The 16,771-nt window shown below is 39.8% G+C and overlaps 1 protein-coding gene across 10 annotated transcripts in view; it reads left to right on the top strand.

Moving 5' to 3' along the window:
* Nucleotides 1-2,685: 2,685 nt before the first annotated feature.
* BNC2 (basonuclin zinc finger protein 2) overlaps nt 2,686-16,771 on the top strand; it is a 442,599-nt gene continuing 428,513 nt past the window's right edge. For all 10 annotated transcript variants that reach the window (XM_036888211.2, XM_036888208.2, XM_036888199.2 and 7 more), the window contains exon 1: nt 2,686-2,957. In XM_036888211.2, coding sequence (XP_036744106.1) covers nt 2,955-2,957 — 3 coding nt within the window. In that variant the 5' untranslated portion in view covers nt 2,686-2,954. The remainder of the gene's footprint in view (nt 2,958-16,771) is intronic.

Genomic DNA, 16,771 nt, shown 5'->3' with positions numbered 1-16,771 from the left:
AAAAGAGCAGAAAGGAGCATAGCAAGATAGAGGAACAAAAAGAAAGCTAGTGTGACTTCCATGTAGTCTGTGAGGGGAAGGAAGAATGGAAGAAAACCTTTAAAAGAATCAAGTAGGTATTAAGGTATAATACATCATTAAGGTATTGCAGGACCCAAAAAAGACTTAAAGGTTTTATTTAAATTGCCAAACAAACCCACTGGAGGAAATAAGAGACTGTGGTATTATTTTATATGCTAGCATTGTTTCTGTAAATTCTTCCACCTTCCCCAAAGGCTGCTCTTCAGCCCAACACATTCCCCACCTTTTATAATGACGACTCTCCAGAAAGATATCAAGACCTCAAATAGACACATCTTGCCACACATAAATTGTTTGTATGCTAACATCAAAACCAGACAGATCTGGAACCAATCAGGGAAATGTAAATTACAGGTTGCTCGGTGTGGAATAACTTCTGCCTGTTGGCCAGTGTAGGTGCACAGCCAAAAATGCACTGCGTGAGTACAATTGTTTGGCAATTGCTGGTCTGTCACTTGTCCAAAGCGGTAAGTGTGTGAATGGATTTGTATGGGTAATGACTCTGAAATTAGCAACTAGCATTTCTCATCTCTCCACAATACAGGAAAACACATTGGAACTTGGCTCATTTTTGGAGAATTCTTATGATGACCCTCAGTTGCTCAGAATGCACATTTGGTTGTCATTATCCCTTGTGTAATCAGTTTCTACAAACTATAGGATGATGTTACAGTGATGTTTACAGAAAAAGGGAACATGCTCCACACCTTAATCAAATCATTTTAAGATGACCCTTCTTAGATAACATGTATATATATATATATACATATATACATATATATTTATAGTCATTAGACAGTCTATACTTTGATGTATGCTACAGTGAGAAAAGTAATGTTTCCACTAGAAACTTCCAGATGTACCAGGTGCCTAGAACTCTGTAAGGTATTTACTATAAATAATATGGCAGAAGTGTTTACCAGGCAAACCTTTGCACAAGATTATGCAGAGAATTCACAAATGCAGAAATGACTTAAAATCTGCTTTGAAAGAGCCTAAAAACGGCCAAGAATTTGGACCTAATCAGTAAACAGAACTGCAGGTGCGGTAGCCCCACTGTTAAAAAAACTGGATCCACGTGAATAAGCCTAATCACATTCTCAGAACAGCTGTGACTGCTTGGGCCATAGGGTCTTGTCAGTCATAGCTCCTGAAAATTTATTATTGAGAGAATTTATATTAAACTTAAGACCAGATTGCATCAAAGAAAATAAACCACGGAATTCCAAGGCTACATATTTTCAAAAGAATTTAATTCTGATCTCTGAATGCAATGAAGCACTTAGTATTAATACTTCAGGGAAGAGAGGAAGGAAGGAAGGATGATTTTCTCGTTTCAGTTGTAAACGGTAACCAAACTTGTTCTGCCAAACAAGTATTCGCCGATTCTGGTTTCTAAGCGCTCACTCAGGGAGTTAAGCTGGAAACCTGTGCCTTCCTCCCATGTCAGATAAGCAGAAAGTTTGCCCTAGCTATGATAAATCTAAACAACGCAGAGATGTTTTTGGCATAAAGTGTACGAAGGAAAGATGACGATTAAACTCACTCCCACCCCGCCCCATTCTTGCGGCCCGGCAGTGTGTTTTGCCTGTACTTCAGAAATGTCCTTCAGCTGTAGCCTTGTGCGCTTGGAGCCCGCAGCCTGCGTGTTTGCGTCTCCGGGCAGGGCGACTCGGGTCCTCCGAGTGTCAACCACAGATGTGACTGTTCTTCCCCCCGCGGGGCCGGCAGTCCCCTCCCTCTCCCACGCGACGTACAGTCCGAGGCCCGTGGCCCAGACCGAGGGAAGGGGAAGGAAACCCTCGCCGCAAACCGGCGTCTAGGCCGGCACAAAACGCCGCCGCCAGAAAGTTTTCCCCCAGCTGTGCGCAACTTTCTGCCTCTTCGCTCTGCACGTTCTCGACCCGAGTTTCTGTCCCCTGGGTTTTCCTTTGCTTCCTCGCCCACTCTGCAGCGGCGCGCGGAGGACCCGGGCTGATCCGGGCGAGGGGCGCCGGGGCAGCGGCGGCGGGCAGGCAGGGAGAGGAAAAGGGGAAGGGGAGAGGAGGGGTGGCGGCGGCGGCGGCGACGGCTCGGGAGGAGGAACTGGTCAAAGGGGACGGAGCCCAGCGACTGCCCGAAAAGGAAAGCGACGCCACGGTTTGCTGCAGTCGGAATAAAGTTCGCGCTCTTTCCTCGGCGTTTCACAGCCTCCCCTCCCATGCCTCTCCTTTTTTTGACAGCTGGGCGCTAGCGGCCACCTCCACGCCCGCACCCCCCGGGGGGCGCCAAAGTTGTTTTTCCAACCCAGAAAGTCCAAGGGAGGGAAAAAAGTAACACGGCGCGGGCGAGGGTTGGTCGGGGGGCGGTGAGCGAGTAATACACATGCTCCTCCACGAACCCCTAGAAATCTGGGGATAAACAACAAACCTACTTTTTTTTGCAAAAGGGAAGCAACATTGTAGTCACGACGGCTTTGCAGAGAGGATAAACTTGAGGGGATTGCAAGTCCGCCCTAGGTCACCTCGCCCGCTGGTGCCCCCACCCCCGCCCTCCCGAAACAGCCCCCTCCGGGCCAGCCCGTTCCCTTTTCCTTTTTGGTCCTGAGGAGACGGCGGAGCTCTACGGGCTCCGACTGGGAGAGGCTAGGGCGACCCCGGGCGCGTGTGTAAATCAGTCACCTGAGCGCCGAGGGGCCGCGGCGAGGGCGCGCGCGGGCGGGCGGGCGGAGAGAGGCGGAGGCGGCGAGCGCGGCGGCCCGGAGGAAACCGGTAGGGGGAGGGAAAGAAAGGCCGAGGCAGAAGGAGCCAGAGGCGGCCGAGGGGCTGGTCCAGGCGCGGCCGCTAAGAGGAGACCAAGAGGCGGGGGCTGCACTTGACAACCAGCATGCCGAGATGGTAAGAAGTTTCCACCCTCCTTTCCTTTTTATTCTAGACTTAGTAAGAAACGCGCCCCACACCCGCACGCCTCCGGAGCCGCCTGGGGGCCGTGTTTTCCTCAAATCCAGTGGCGTGGGTGGGGGGGGCGGTGAGGAGGGCGGGCAGGAGAGGAGAACCTCAGTCCCCCCTGGTCCCTGTTGTGCTCCCAAAATCGCCCCTAAACTTGGCCTAAGTTTCCGAGGAGGGCTCCAGGTGGGAGGGGTGTGTGCGAGGGGGGCTCGTGCCGGCCGGCCTCTCGCGGTGGGCGAGGGAAGGTGAGCGGCAGGGGCGCGGGAGGCGCCCGTGAGTTGGGACCGGCGGTGGGGGGGACGGAGTGGCAGCAAGGCGAGGATGAATGGAGCGCCCGAAGGAGCTCGGGGCGGAGAGGGAAGCGGTTTGGACAACGGTAACTTTGAAAACTTCGCGGCGAGTGAGGGACCGGCGGCTGGGCGTGGGCGCCTGGGCGCGCTGGTGCGCCGCGCCAGGAGGACACCACCACCCGGCCCCGGCACCTTTGCCTCTCCCTCCCCTCTGCCTCGCGCTCGGGAAACCTCCCTTTGTAAATGAAGAAAATGTGGGAAGTGCTCCTGGAGGTTTTATGAAGAATGAGAAAAACGCAGGACAGGAAAATAAACCCGAGAGGGGGGTGGGAGGAGGGAAAGAGATTTTGAGGTGCAATTCTAAAGGAGCCCATTTGCTTTACTTCCACAGTGATTGGAGAGTGGCATTCGGGGCCCTGGAAGGGGGCAGCATAAACACCAACAAACTAGCTGAAATCCCCTGTGAAGTGAGGCTCAGATTTTTTTTTTAAAGTGCCAAGTGCAAGTGGTGGAGGCGATGGAAAGGCTTTTGGAAGCGAGATTCCAGCACAGCCCCTCTCCTCGGAGCGGCTTCTCTGCAGCGAGGCAGCGAGCAATTGGTTCGCCTGGGGATGAGCGCTCTGTCCGCTTTCGGGGAAGTGATTTGTTAAAAATGGGGTTGGACCACTCCCTTACAGTTGGCTTCCACCCAGTGCTGGTATTGTTACCCCTACTCGGTGACCTGATTTACTGTGATCCGCATGTAGATAGAATATGTAAGAAGGAAGATAGCGGGTTAGCTTTCTTTTTTTTCTTTCCTATCCCCTAATGTGACATCTCTTGTTTCAGTGATCAAAGTCACAACTGAAGTGTAGGAAATACAATTGTCAAACACACACACAAACACACACACACACACACACACGCAAAGTAGCATGCGCGTAGGACTGTGGTTACAGTAACGCTGACAGAAATTAAAGTGGTTTTGAAAGCAGCGTGCGATTTATGGTGGTTCCCATTTACCCTAGAGTCAAGCTGTTGTAAAACTGATGTACAAAAGACATCATAAAAATAATCCTGTGTACCCAGGTTTAAAGTGGCAGAAAGTGGCCCGTTTTATTATTTCTTATGTAGTCGTGGACAGTTACAATGGTTAGAATCTGTTAAGTGGAGGCATCAAAACAAAATATTAAATATATCTGTTCAGCGCTTGAGAGTTTTATAGCAGCATTTTATATAAGAACACTGTAAAAGCCGGTTGAAGGTATTTTTCCTTCCTTTTCCCCTAGCCTATATACTATTTGTCTACACATCTATTCCTAAATACTAACCACTTTGAACAGTGGCTAATTGCATTTGTCATCCACTGCTTTGTTTTCTGCAGTTTGCAATTTTACTGTGCACACACATACATGCTTTAAGCGGGGAAATTTATTTCTGGCACTATTTAGTGAGTCTGATCTGAAGTACTGGAGTAGTGAGACCTTGTACAAGTTAAAGGAGCTTCCTTTACCCTTTGGAATACAAAAAAATACCTTGTGAATCTTTTAGGGTATCTGTGTTTTCTGTTATATTTATAACTGTTTATTTTAAACTGCTCAGCCTTAAGTTCTTAGTCATAGCCACTTTTTCTGTTCCCAAAGAGCAGAGTATTTAAAATCCAGATTGCTAATCACTTTACCAAAGTACAGGAGTATCTTCACCTGGGGGAAATAATACTGAACCTGAATGTGAACTCTTGAGTTTCTGGTGGGAGAAGTCTGAAGTTATCTTTATTTCCCTCCTTTTAAGCTCGGTGTTGTTTGCATATAAAACTTTGAAAAAGAACCAACTTCATGTGATTTTTAAAAAAATAAATATTAAGAAAATATTAATAACAGTTGTACATTCCCAATACCCGATTTTTTTTTCTTCTACCTGAAATGTGAGATCTGTCAGGCAGGGATATATGATTACAAAAAGAAGCAGACAAAAGCAGAGCTGACTGTTGCTATATTAAAATGTAAGTGTTACAGTTTGAATTTTCAAGTGAGAGTTTTTGAGTTCAGTGCTTTACATAACATTTTGTCCTAATCTTGCTTGCTGTCAGGGATGTTTCATGGTTGTGCAATTGCTGCAGTCAAGAATGCCAATTTGCATTCCAGGAGTGTCATTTGATTACTTTTATCTGCACTGCTCCAAGACCGGCCCAGACCTCTCGTTTCATCTTGCCATGTCACGAGTCAATGCTGTGTCGTCTTTTCAAAAATCTGCCTGATTTAGACAAGAAAGAAAAGTACTTTCATGTTGCAGCCGCAGTCCCCTGCTAACTTGTCAGCAGCAGGATATGATTCACTTGGGCCCAGAAGAATGGAACAGAGAGGCGGGTTAGGCGGTTCAATAAAGCCCACGGACAGGTAGTGTGTGACATCCCCAGAGAGCTGCAGTTAATGAAGAACAGGTCTGCTTAGTTCTCCACACGCTGACCTGGTGCTGTCCCCACAGTTTTCTCATTTGATCTTTCCCAGCAAATTGATCTTTTCTTGTATTTTTTTGCCTTCCAAGTTAGTCCTTGTGGGACTGAAATTAGCAGAGCAACTTAAGTTGGATAATACAGCTGTTCAGAAAAGAAGAAATTGGACACTGGCTCAAAAAGGGGCGGGAGTTGGGGGTGGAGGGAGCTATTCTTTTTGTTGTTCCTGAGAATATTTTTTATTTTAAGGGAGTCCAAAATAGGTGATGACTTGAAGTCAGTGGTTCCCTTTAATTTTGTAGTTAGGGTCAGCACCATTTAAAATATTTCTTATGTGTTTGAAAGATGGCCTTTGTGAGTAAGAGGAGTGTAAGCATTTTCATATTCATTTGTTTGAAATCATATTTCAGTTCGCTCTGTGGCTTTTATGGCTTTTGTAGATAGGTTAAATATCAATGGCAACTTTATTACTTATTGTTCTTCAAGTAACTACAATCCCCAAATATCCAATATTGAACAGCAGAAAAGATTAAACAATTTAAGAAGTTATTGCCAGTGTGGTGTCTAAATATTATGGTACATGGAAATGTTTTCTGCAAATTACCATCAGCATTTTTGTTTTCCATAAACACAGACACAACTGTTAATACATTAAAAAGTATTAGCATTCTGCATTTAAATGTAGGTTTTTAGAACTGAGACCAGATCACAAATGTGAATTTTTAAAGATAATCATGCATGCTGTTTTTGAGATTCAAATTAATTTTAGCGGGATGGATAAATCTAGTTTAAACAGGTTAAAGTTTCACTCGTAATTTTGTATATGCTTACGTTGAAAGCAGTGAATAGATTCTTGTGGACTTAAAGAGCAGTGCTTTCTGAATTCTTCTGTAGATGGTCTCATTTACCATGTACATCCTTATAAGAAACAGTTGAAAACATTTCTTGTGGAAGGGGAAGCAGCCTCCTCAAATCTTTCCTGTTGGATGGGAGTTATGTAGGATCACTGGTTAGTAAACTCCTCTCTGAAGAGCTAGAGGGAGCCTCATGATTTTACGAGATATACTTAAGGTTAAAAAAAGTCACTGGCAATCACAGTGTTGCAGAAAAAGAGTAGATAATACTGGTTTAGTGTTTAGGCTTGGAGGTGCTATTGTTTTTTTTTTTTTAAGCTGAGACAGAAACTACAGAACTTTCTGAACAGTCAAATAGCTAAGATTTCTAGGGTTCTACTTTTTAGGTGATTTGAAGATCAAGCAAAATGTACCCAAATACATTTTAAGTCTGATTTGGTTTGCATATTACTGTTAGCCCTTTTATCAACTGAAGGAGATCAACTAAAGAGTTCTTCTGTCAGGAGGTCAGTCTCCCAGGTTCTGTTAAAAGTAACTTCCTACCAGATCACTGAGGAGGGGGGATACCTTCCTTCAGTTCACTGAGGATAACGTCCTCTCTGTAAATAATATTTTTGAAATAGTTCTTCATACAAGTGCCACACTCTGGAGAGAAAATGCCTTTGAAATAAATGCTTTATGTTATAAGCATAAATTCTAAAGCATTTATAAAGCTGATAAATTAGGAATCAATAAGTTAAATGTAAAGAAATAGAACTTAAAGTGGTATTAAATTCAATATTTGTTTAATTTCACATTTACTGATCTTTCCACTAAAATTTGTGATATGTTTACATTAGAGTCATTGATAATAATTGCGCTTTAATATTTACATACTCGTTTTTAGTAGCATTACTTTGGACAAACTTATTTACCATTTAAGTAAATAGTATAATCCAGTGAGATAAACTGCCCAGATTTGTCTTTTTTTTCATCTCTTGCACAGTAGCTTGCATTATGTTGCTAGCCAGTAAAAGTCTTTATTTGTTACTTATTAGAACCCTCAGTACACTCAAGAGTTCAGCTGTAATTTAATTTGGCTGTTCAAAGGGGCTCCCTTGTTTTGAAACATGTTCTCAGTAAGCTTTTACCATTTATTGTGAACCTATATTCTAACTCATGCATATGCATAGGAATGACTTTACAGATACATCATTTTTTAAGGTTTTTGCCTTAGCAGAGTTGTAACTTTTTTCTTTTAAAGAAATCTGTACCTAACAATATCAATTTTCCCCTTTTTGATTTTCTTGTCCCTGACAGTCTGGAGTATTTTTTTTCTTGGTGATTTAGTTTGCTGTTGTAATTTAAAATCAGGTCCCCAAGGAATAGCAACCTTTCCTTAAGGTGTAGTGAGAAGGGCACTGAAAAAATATTTCAATAATTAGGAATTCTAATTGCAGGCATTTCACTCACCATTGCAGTCGCTTGAAATTACAGACAGTTTGCCTTGTACTTCATGGCTAGCATGATAAATTCAGTTTCCTTACAGTAAACTGCTGAGACATTTTGCAATGAGTGGAAAATGGCTTAAGAGTTTTGGTGATAATTGCAACAAATTCACTAAAGACTAGAACTTGACTATAAAACTCTTAAGATGAGTTTCAGGAATTCTTCCACAAGGAAGGCAGAATGTGGCACTGCTAAGTGAGTCAGTGAATGCATTATCTTACCAGTGGGAATCTCATCAAACCAGCCCTCTAGATACAGAATTTAATAGTTGTCAAAATGTACAGTATTGTCTTGGAACTTGTGGTTCATGAGTTCATAGTGCCTGCTTTTTTGTGTTTAGTACAAAGATGTAACAACCCACACAAAACATTTTTCTCTTATTATGACCTTACATTTGCCAAAGTGCCCCATGCTGAAATTCCTTTTCAGTATGTTTTTTTTTTTTAGTCCAAAGCCAGACGTGTACCCAGACACAAAAGCCTCTGTGTATAGCAAGCTGTTTTAAATATTGTGACTCGACGATGTGCTGTCCTTTCTCTGCTTGAGCCAAGGATCTCTGCTCAGTGTCTGTGGATTACCAAGCTCCTTCTTTATTGTACCTCTTGTCAACTATTCCTATTCATTTAACCTTTCATTAGTGTCTGTGCAGCTTCACTGTCTAGAAATGCAAGGAAAAACCGAAAGGCCCCACTGTCACAGTTATTAGATTTCTCAGTTACATCCCAGCAACCATAAAGAAGTAAGAGTCGGCACTATTGTCGTGCATGGTGCTGTCCTGGGGTGCAGCTCCTCTGTGCATGTCAAGGACATGCGCCACATGTTGATATGCATCCCAGGGATAAATGCACAACATGGGGGATAGGCCGACTCTGGCAGTAATGAGCTTTGTAGGAGTTATTGCAAAGACCAACAGTTTGTGAAGGAATTTTGTTTAATAGGCCAAGGAGATAGACAGAGCTAAGGGCTGCCAAGATTTGCCTGTGTGGAGCTTGTCAGTCACATTGTTTTCATCTAAACTTCATTGAGGGGAAAATTGAATATATTTGACAGCAGTAAAAAGTGTTATTTTCATTTTTTAATCTTTCAGAGGACAAAAGTGATATTTCTGGTGACTATTTCAGATATCATAGCTTTTCTTATACTGACTGAAGCATGTATATGAATGGCTTTATTAGCAATTCATCGTAATTTTTACCTACCTAGAAAAGAATTGAGATATTTCATTGATGTTGTGTATATGTTATAGAATCTGTAAAAATAATATAGCCTATGAATTTTATTAGGCTATTATTTGCCCCTTTTAAAAATTTTCCTCTGGCATAGCCTGGTATTATCATCATTTTTTTAGAAATGTATTTGCTTTGTTGCCTCAGTGTAAAGGGAAAACAAAAGATTTATCAGATCATTTTCAAATCATAATAACAAATATTTGCTGATGTTGGATTGAGAAATAGTACTTTAACATACATTCATAGAATTATTTTATAAGAATTCTCAAAACATTTGAATAGAAAGTGGTAAATTATCATACCTTTATTTCTCTTCATCCAGAAGGTCATTATTTTAGAATAGAAAAATGCTTGTTAAACAAGACTGGATACATTATGTTTACACTTCTAATTTAAATCATTTTTGTCAGTTTATCACACTCTCTGGGGGCTCTCCAATGAACTTTGCAAATATATTAATGATTTTTTACCAAATCCTTGTAAAGTTATTTATAATCTTTACCTACCCTTGCTTTTTTAAGCCAAGGCTAACTTTTTAATAGTTGCTTTGCAGCTTTCTCTGGTAAGCTTTTTGTGATGTCCTGTGAATGTATTAAAAGGCCTAGTTATCTTTGTTTCAGGGAAGAGAGAGAGGAGCTGTTTTCACACTCCTTTTCTCAGGTGGGATGCTCGCCTCCAGGGAAACATACATTCATCATCGACAGCTCCTGCCTAGCCAGCCTAGGGCCTTGCCCCATCTCTTGGCCATTGGGGAGAAATTCTAGGTACGTTATATCAACATGAGTGTGTCTTAATCACCTGCGGTGACCTGGTGGCCTTCCCACAGACAAGGCAAAGGTGTGTTATCTTTCCTTCCCTCCCTTATAAGAATCCTGTTTCGTTTCGTCATGGTTTGTGTGAGGTGAGATAGAGAAGCAAAGAGCGACTTGTAAGGCTGAAAGTTCAGCCCCCTCCTGCTACCACCCTTCTCATAACCCCCCTAGAAAATAGGTCAGAGCTATGTGGTAATTAAAGAAAAAGGAATGTATGGCAGTACCTACTCCTTTAGGAATCTGCACTTATTCTTCATCCAGTCATTATATCCCAGTGCAACTGGCTGACCAGTGCCTGAGAAGACAGTTGCACCGTTATCCACTCTGGAGAACAGCTCTGGGGCTGGGTTTCAAGACCGGCTGCGTTCTATTTCACCTAGGTTTGAGAGCCTCAGTTTCATCTTGTAAGACAAGTGAGTTGGGTAATTTGTAAGTTTCTTTCCAGTTGGAACATTTTATATTTTATGTGATAGTAATATATATTATAGCATTTTACTATTTTTAATAGCTATATTGAGATATAATTCATAAACCATACAATTCACCCATTTAAATGTACAATTAATAGTCCTTTGTATGATCTAGCACCTTTTATTTATCCACTCATCCAATGATGGACATTTCTTTTGGGTATATACCTTGGAGTAGAATTGCTGAATCATATGGCAACTCTATCTTTAACCTGTTGAGGAACTGCCAAATCGTTTTCCAAAGCAGCTGCACCTTTTAAAGTGTCCACCAGTGAGTGGTGTGAGTTTTCTAATTTCTCCACATCCTCTCCAAACTTGTCTTTTATTTTTACCCATCCTTAGTTCCTGTGAAGTGGTTTTGATTTGCATTTGCCTGATGGCTGATGATGTCTAGCATCTTTTCATTTGTTTATTGATGATTTTTGTATCTTTTCTGTATAACTGAAAAGTCTGTTAAATCCTTAAACCATTTTTTAAGTTATTTGTCTTTTCATTGTTGAGTTCTAAGAGCTCTTTGTATATTCTGGATATAAGTCCTTTATTAGGTAATAAGATTTGCAAGTATTTTCTTCCATTTTGTGGGTTGTCAATTTTTACTTTTGTGATGGTAGTGTTGTCTGAGGCACAGAGGCTTTAACTAAATTTTTTGTTTGTTTTCTTGTGCTTTGGTGTGCTAAGAAACCAATATCTAACTCAAGGTCATGAAGATTTTCTCATGTTTTATTCTAAGAGTCACATAGTTTGAGCTCTTCCATTTGGGTTAGTTTTTGTGTATAATATGAAGGAGGCATCCAGCTTAATTCTTCTGAATGTGGATTTCCAGTTGTTACCAGCACCATTTGTTGAAAAGATAATTCTTTCTCCATTGATACAGCCCTTTTGTGGAAAATCATTTGGCCATAGATGTAATGGTTTAGTTCTAGACTCTCCATTTGGTTTCATTGATCTATATGTCTATTTTTGTGCAAGTACCATACTGCCTCAGTTACTGTAGCTTCACATTGAGTTTGCAGCTGAGAAATGTGAGAATTCTTTGTTCCTCTTTTTTCAAGATTATTTTAGCTATTGGTTCCTCAGCAGTTCACTTAAAATTTTTTTTTATTATGGTAAAAAACACAAAGAAATGTGTATTTAAGTCCTTTGCCCATTTTTAAATCAGATTATTCAGGTTTTTGTTATTGTTGAGTTGTAGGAGTTTTTTATATACTCTGGATACTCACCCCTATCAGAAATACAGTTTGCAAATATTTTCTCCCCTTTAGTAGGTTGTTTTTTCACTCTGTTGATTACTTCCTTTGTAGCACAGAGTTTTAAAGTTTCATGTAGTCCCATTGGTCTATTCTTTCTTTTGTTGTCCTCAGCAGTTCACTTTTAAAACAGATTTATCTGTCCCAGAAGAGGAAAGATTACACTAAGAAAGTACATCTATTATTTGGGTAAAAAACTCTTGGTGGTACTACAGGGGACAAGAAATATGTTACTTGATAGCCAAAAGATGATGGCTCTTAGTTATATGTGAAACACTCTGGTTTTACTTTGATGTTCCTTAATAATCATTGAGTTTAAAAGCATTCTAGGTGTTCCCTATGATAAGAGACATGCACTTCATGCCCTGGAGGGTGGAATTAAGTACCTAGAAATAATTGTTTTGGGTTTTATAAATACCTCAAAAGAAAAGAAAAAAACATTATTGAGAAAATTTGTCTTCCTAGACATTCTGTTGAACTAGAAAAACACCAGTGATTAAAAAAACAGTGGAAAAAAAACAGTGATTAAAACTAAAAATTATTCTGTGATCTCAAAACCAAACTAACTGGTCCAGTTAAGTTTTAAATACCATGTTCAAATCTGGCAAGGCACATTTGGAAACATGAGCTTGTTTTAAAGTTTACCTGGCAAATTTTATAATTAAAATACCTCATCTTTGACTTAAACTTGAAAGCAAATGAAAGATAATGTAATTTAGAGGCAACTCTGTTGTATCATTGCTGAATTAAAAAAATATTTGTTCCCTTACAGTTATAATTTTCTGTTTATTCATAATAAAGACCAATATTTATTTCAGGTAATTGCTTTTCTAGTATTCTGATAGACCATTCTTGCATTGCTTAATTTTGGCCTCGGACTAGTTAATTTGGATATAAGTTTTATTATTTAATATCAACTATTAATTAGATGGCTAACTAATCAAATATATATGTGGAGAGTATTTTTTCCCCCTTCAGTGTTTACATATATAAGTAAAAATTAGCCAATTTAAAATTGTATCTCATGACATATTATGAGGATTTACTTTTTTCCTGGTGAAAATTCTGTAGAGATTTAAAATCACTGCTAAAAAGTGGTATTGTAGAAAATTTTATATTTACCAGATATTTGATTTTGGTTAAATACAAATTTCATTATACAAAGTGACACATATTGTTAATGTTGAGCAAAAAATTCATGCTTCTTTTCTGTTTTTTTTTTTAAACATGTTTTGGCATGTTCTCATATGTATGTGTTATATATATGAAATGACAATTATGTGTACTGTTTTTGAGATCTTTAATGGTTTGGGGACATAGAGAAGGTAATTAACTGAAACAATACAGTCATACAAAGAAAGTCCATTCAGTTTTCTGTCCTGTGCTATCTAATCTCCCTGTAATATACATTTCACTCTGTGGTGGATTAGGAAAGTTTATTCTGTCAACATGTACATAATGCTAAGAGCTGTGCGTCTGGAAGTAAACTGTGACGGTGCAGATTTTTCTCTCCTGCAAAATGGTGATTGGAAACAAAACATTGTATGTATTTGAATTGGTTTTAATAGACTAAAATATTATTTTTGCTTCAGAGTACATTAACTCTACACAGAATTAAATAAGTATTTTTTAAACTTAGAAATTCTGCCAGGTGTTCAGCCATATTTTTCACCCTATCAACATCCTTTGTAAGAAATTTTTTTCACATAAAGGACTTGTTCATTGGCCTTTGCAGCTTTGCTGTGTGCATGAACAGCAACCAGTTATTGACATGACATTTTTGTGTATTGAGGACAGTGATAACCAGATCAAATGAAATTTATGTGCATGTGTGTGTGTCTGTGTGTGTAGAAGCATCCACAAGAAACTACTAGTTTGCAAGTATCTTGTAGTAGGGGAGGCAGAATAGTATGGTTTACTGAAATTTATTTTATGGTAGGAGGGAAGGTTGAACAAATGTATTTTCATACTGTAGTAACTAATACCTGTTACATTGATTTTTGTAGTTTGACATGTATGTACCTAAAGCATAGGTAAATATTGAGTGTACCACTGAATGTTTTACTAATGTCAGATTGTATTTCTGGAATATAGATTGTCCAGAGTAATCTGTTAAGAGCCAGCAAGTAAATATGTGCGTACTATATGAAGGCTAATTTTCTGTGGACTTTCATGAAACATTAGACAGTAATATACTGATTTGGTAAAAATAAAATACTTAAAAAAACTTTTCACATTTTTATGTTCAAACTACATTTGGCATAGGCAGTGGGTGTTCTAGTTGCCTTTATTTTCCAAAATACAACACAACTTTTAATTATTTGGGGATATAACATTTGTTCAGGCATTTGAGTTTCTGTGATAGGCATGACACTCTATTATGTGTTGTAGCTATTACAGATGAAGTAGAGGCTCCGAATCTTAAGGAGCACAAAGTTCATTGTCAGAATATTCATTATCTTGAAAAGAATAATCATAGTCTAGGTCTGCCTTTGGTCTTTGTATGCTTAGAGATCTAGTTTTGTCAAGATACCTTTGAACAAGATCAGTCATTCATGGGCTTATTCAGTTTGTTAACTGACGGGTGGGAGAATTCACACACATGCATGCATGCACACATACCATGTGAAGATGTATATATATCTGCATACCATATTACATGGAATACTCATATTCTCATATTGACACTCTTGGCACATTCTCTCCTTTGCAGGCAATTTTAAATTAGGGAGTCAGATTATAATCCAAATGTTGCTTATTACTTTATGAGCTTGTAATCTGAGCAGAGAATATTAGGGGTGGAAGTGGAGGGCACAAGGGCCTCCTCCCACCATAGGGAAATCCTTTCCAGTGGCCTGTTAACTGTTTACAGTTCACACTTTGGACTCCTTTCTCTAACTGTATTTGGAAGAACATTGACAAAATTTACCCCTCCTGCTTTTTATTTTCCTGTTTCCCATTGCCCTTCTGATCGACAGATTCTTTTTTCTCTAGATAGGTTAATCGCAAGCAGGTATTAGTCAACTATCTTGGGAGCTACTTCTTAAGGTGGCTTGGCATCTGTTTTTTTTTTTTAGAGATTGAGTGCAGATGGCAGTCTCATCTCATTCATTTTAAATTTCTTGAGAGATCCTTCATGCTACTACCTTACATGTAATATGTTTTGTATATTGTAGGTGAGAATGGTGGGATGCCATAGAGTAAGTCAACAGTTCTCTGGGGGCAAAAGATGTATGTTGTTTTTTAAAGAAATAAAAATATGCCTGAGATCTGGTCAAGAAAATTTCTATTGTTAACTACCTTCTGGAACAATATCTTTATCTGAGATCTATATATAGATTATATATAGAAGGCATTAAACTGCAATCTAGAAGTCAGGGGTGTGTATGTGTATTTAATCTGCATCCATTTTCTGTGTGATAGAAAAGTTCCTCAGTTACTTTGAGCTTCTCTTTTCCGGTGTCTAGTTAAAGTCAAGATTAGATTTTAAAGGTTTTTGGTAATGTTTCAGTTTTTAGTAATGTTTCACACTGTATGATGTTCAGCCCCTCTATATTGTTTTATTTCATGGGTGTCAAAAAGGACCAAGAAGCTAAAGCTATACCTTTAACTTCGCATTGGTTGATCCTAGCAACTTCCCAGTTAGTTTCATTAAAAAAAAACATTTTAGTCTTTTGTTCCTTTTAAAACAGATAAATATCAATTAGGTTCTGACCGGAGAGAGAAATTTGTTAAGGGAAGAGAAGGTTGAAGGATGAGGCACTGAACATCCCGTAGACACCACTGGACCAGGAAGCCACCTGTTATGGTTTCCTTAGGTCTAGTCTAACTTTCATCCTTGTATCCATAGTTTCAGTCTGCAGTCTGTAAGTTTCAGAGCAGTGGTGGTATAATTTTGTAACCTGAGAATTTTATTATTTAAAATCACAGGGTTTAATACATTCCAAATGTTAAATTTGAAAAGGTGTCAAGAGTAAAAATAAAGAGGGTGAAGATGGAGAAATTTCCCAGGAAGTTTTGAATACTGATAAAAATACAGTAGTTGGAAAAATACATTGAAAAACAAAAGCTGAGTTAAAATAAGTGGCATGCAATTTTTTGTATTTTGTGGTTTGTGTTTATGTATTTCCTCAACACCCACATTCACCGTATTTTTTATCCAGGATCTTTCAGGGTCTTCTCCTCTTATATCCCTCATCTATTGGGCAAGTCCTATTAGATCTGCCTCCTGATTGCCATCCATTTTCTCCTGCTGCCATTACCTGGCCCAAGTCACCATCAACCTTTACCTGGAATACTCTACTGCAGTATCTCCCACCTGGCCTAGTGCTTCCACCTTGCCTCTTTCCTGCCCACTACACTGTGCCCACACGGAGAAATCACCCTGTCTCAAAACCTCCCAGGGACTTAATTAGCCCACCTGCAGTGAAATCCAAACTCCTTACTGGGATTGGAAAGGATATGTAAGACTCCCGGGATCCCTACCTAGCTCCCCACCACCACTTCCTGCCACTGCTCACTCTGCTCCCATTGTACTGACCTGGCTGTTGACTGATTATGCCATACTTGTGACTACCTCAGGCCTTTGCAGGTGTTTTCTTCTGCCTGGAATGCTTTTCTCCCAGATTTTTGCATGGCTTCTTGCCTTACTTCACTCAGGTCTCCACTCACATGCCACCCTTTCAAAGAGAACTTCCTGAGAATTTTCCTCCCCCTACTGTATGTTTCTCTGACCTTTTACACTACTTGTTTTTCTTCATAGCATTTATCACCACTTGAAGAATGTGTTTATTTTTTGTTTATAGGTTAGTTTATTTATTTGTCTCCCCCATCTCCACCAAGATACCAAGCTCCATAAAAATGCCGGCCTTTGCCTGTATCGTTAATTTTGGAATTTCCACCACCTGTAGTGGTGCCTGGTGTGGAGAACACTCAACAGATA

Source organism: Manis pentadactyla, chromosome 3 (genome assembly GCF_030020395.1).
Source record: "Manis pentadactyla isolate mManPen7 chromosome 3, mManPen7.hap1, whole genome shotgun sequence".
NCBI classification, from domain to species: domain Eukaryota; kingdom Metazoa; phylum Chordata; class Mammalia; order Pholidota; family Manidae; genus Manis; species Manis pentadactyla.
This window is presented reverse-complemented; position numbering and strand designations above follow the sequence as displayed.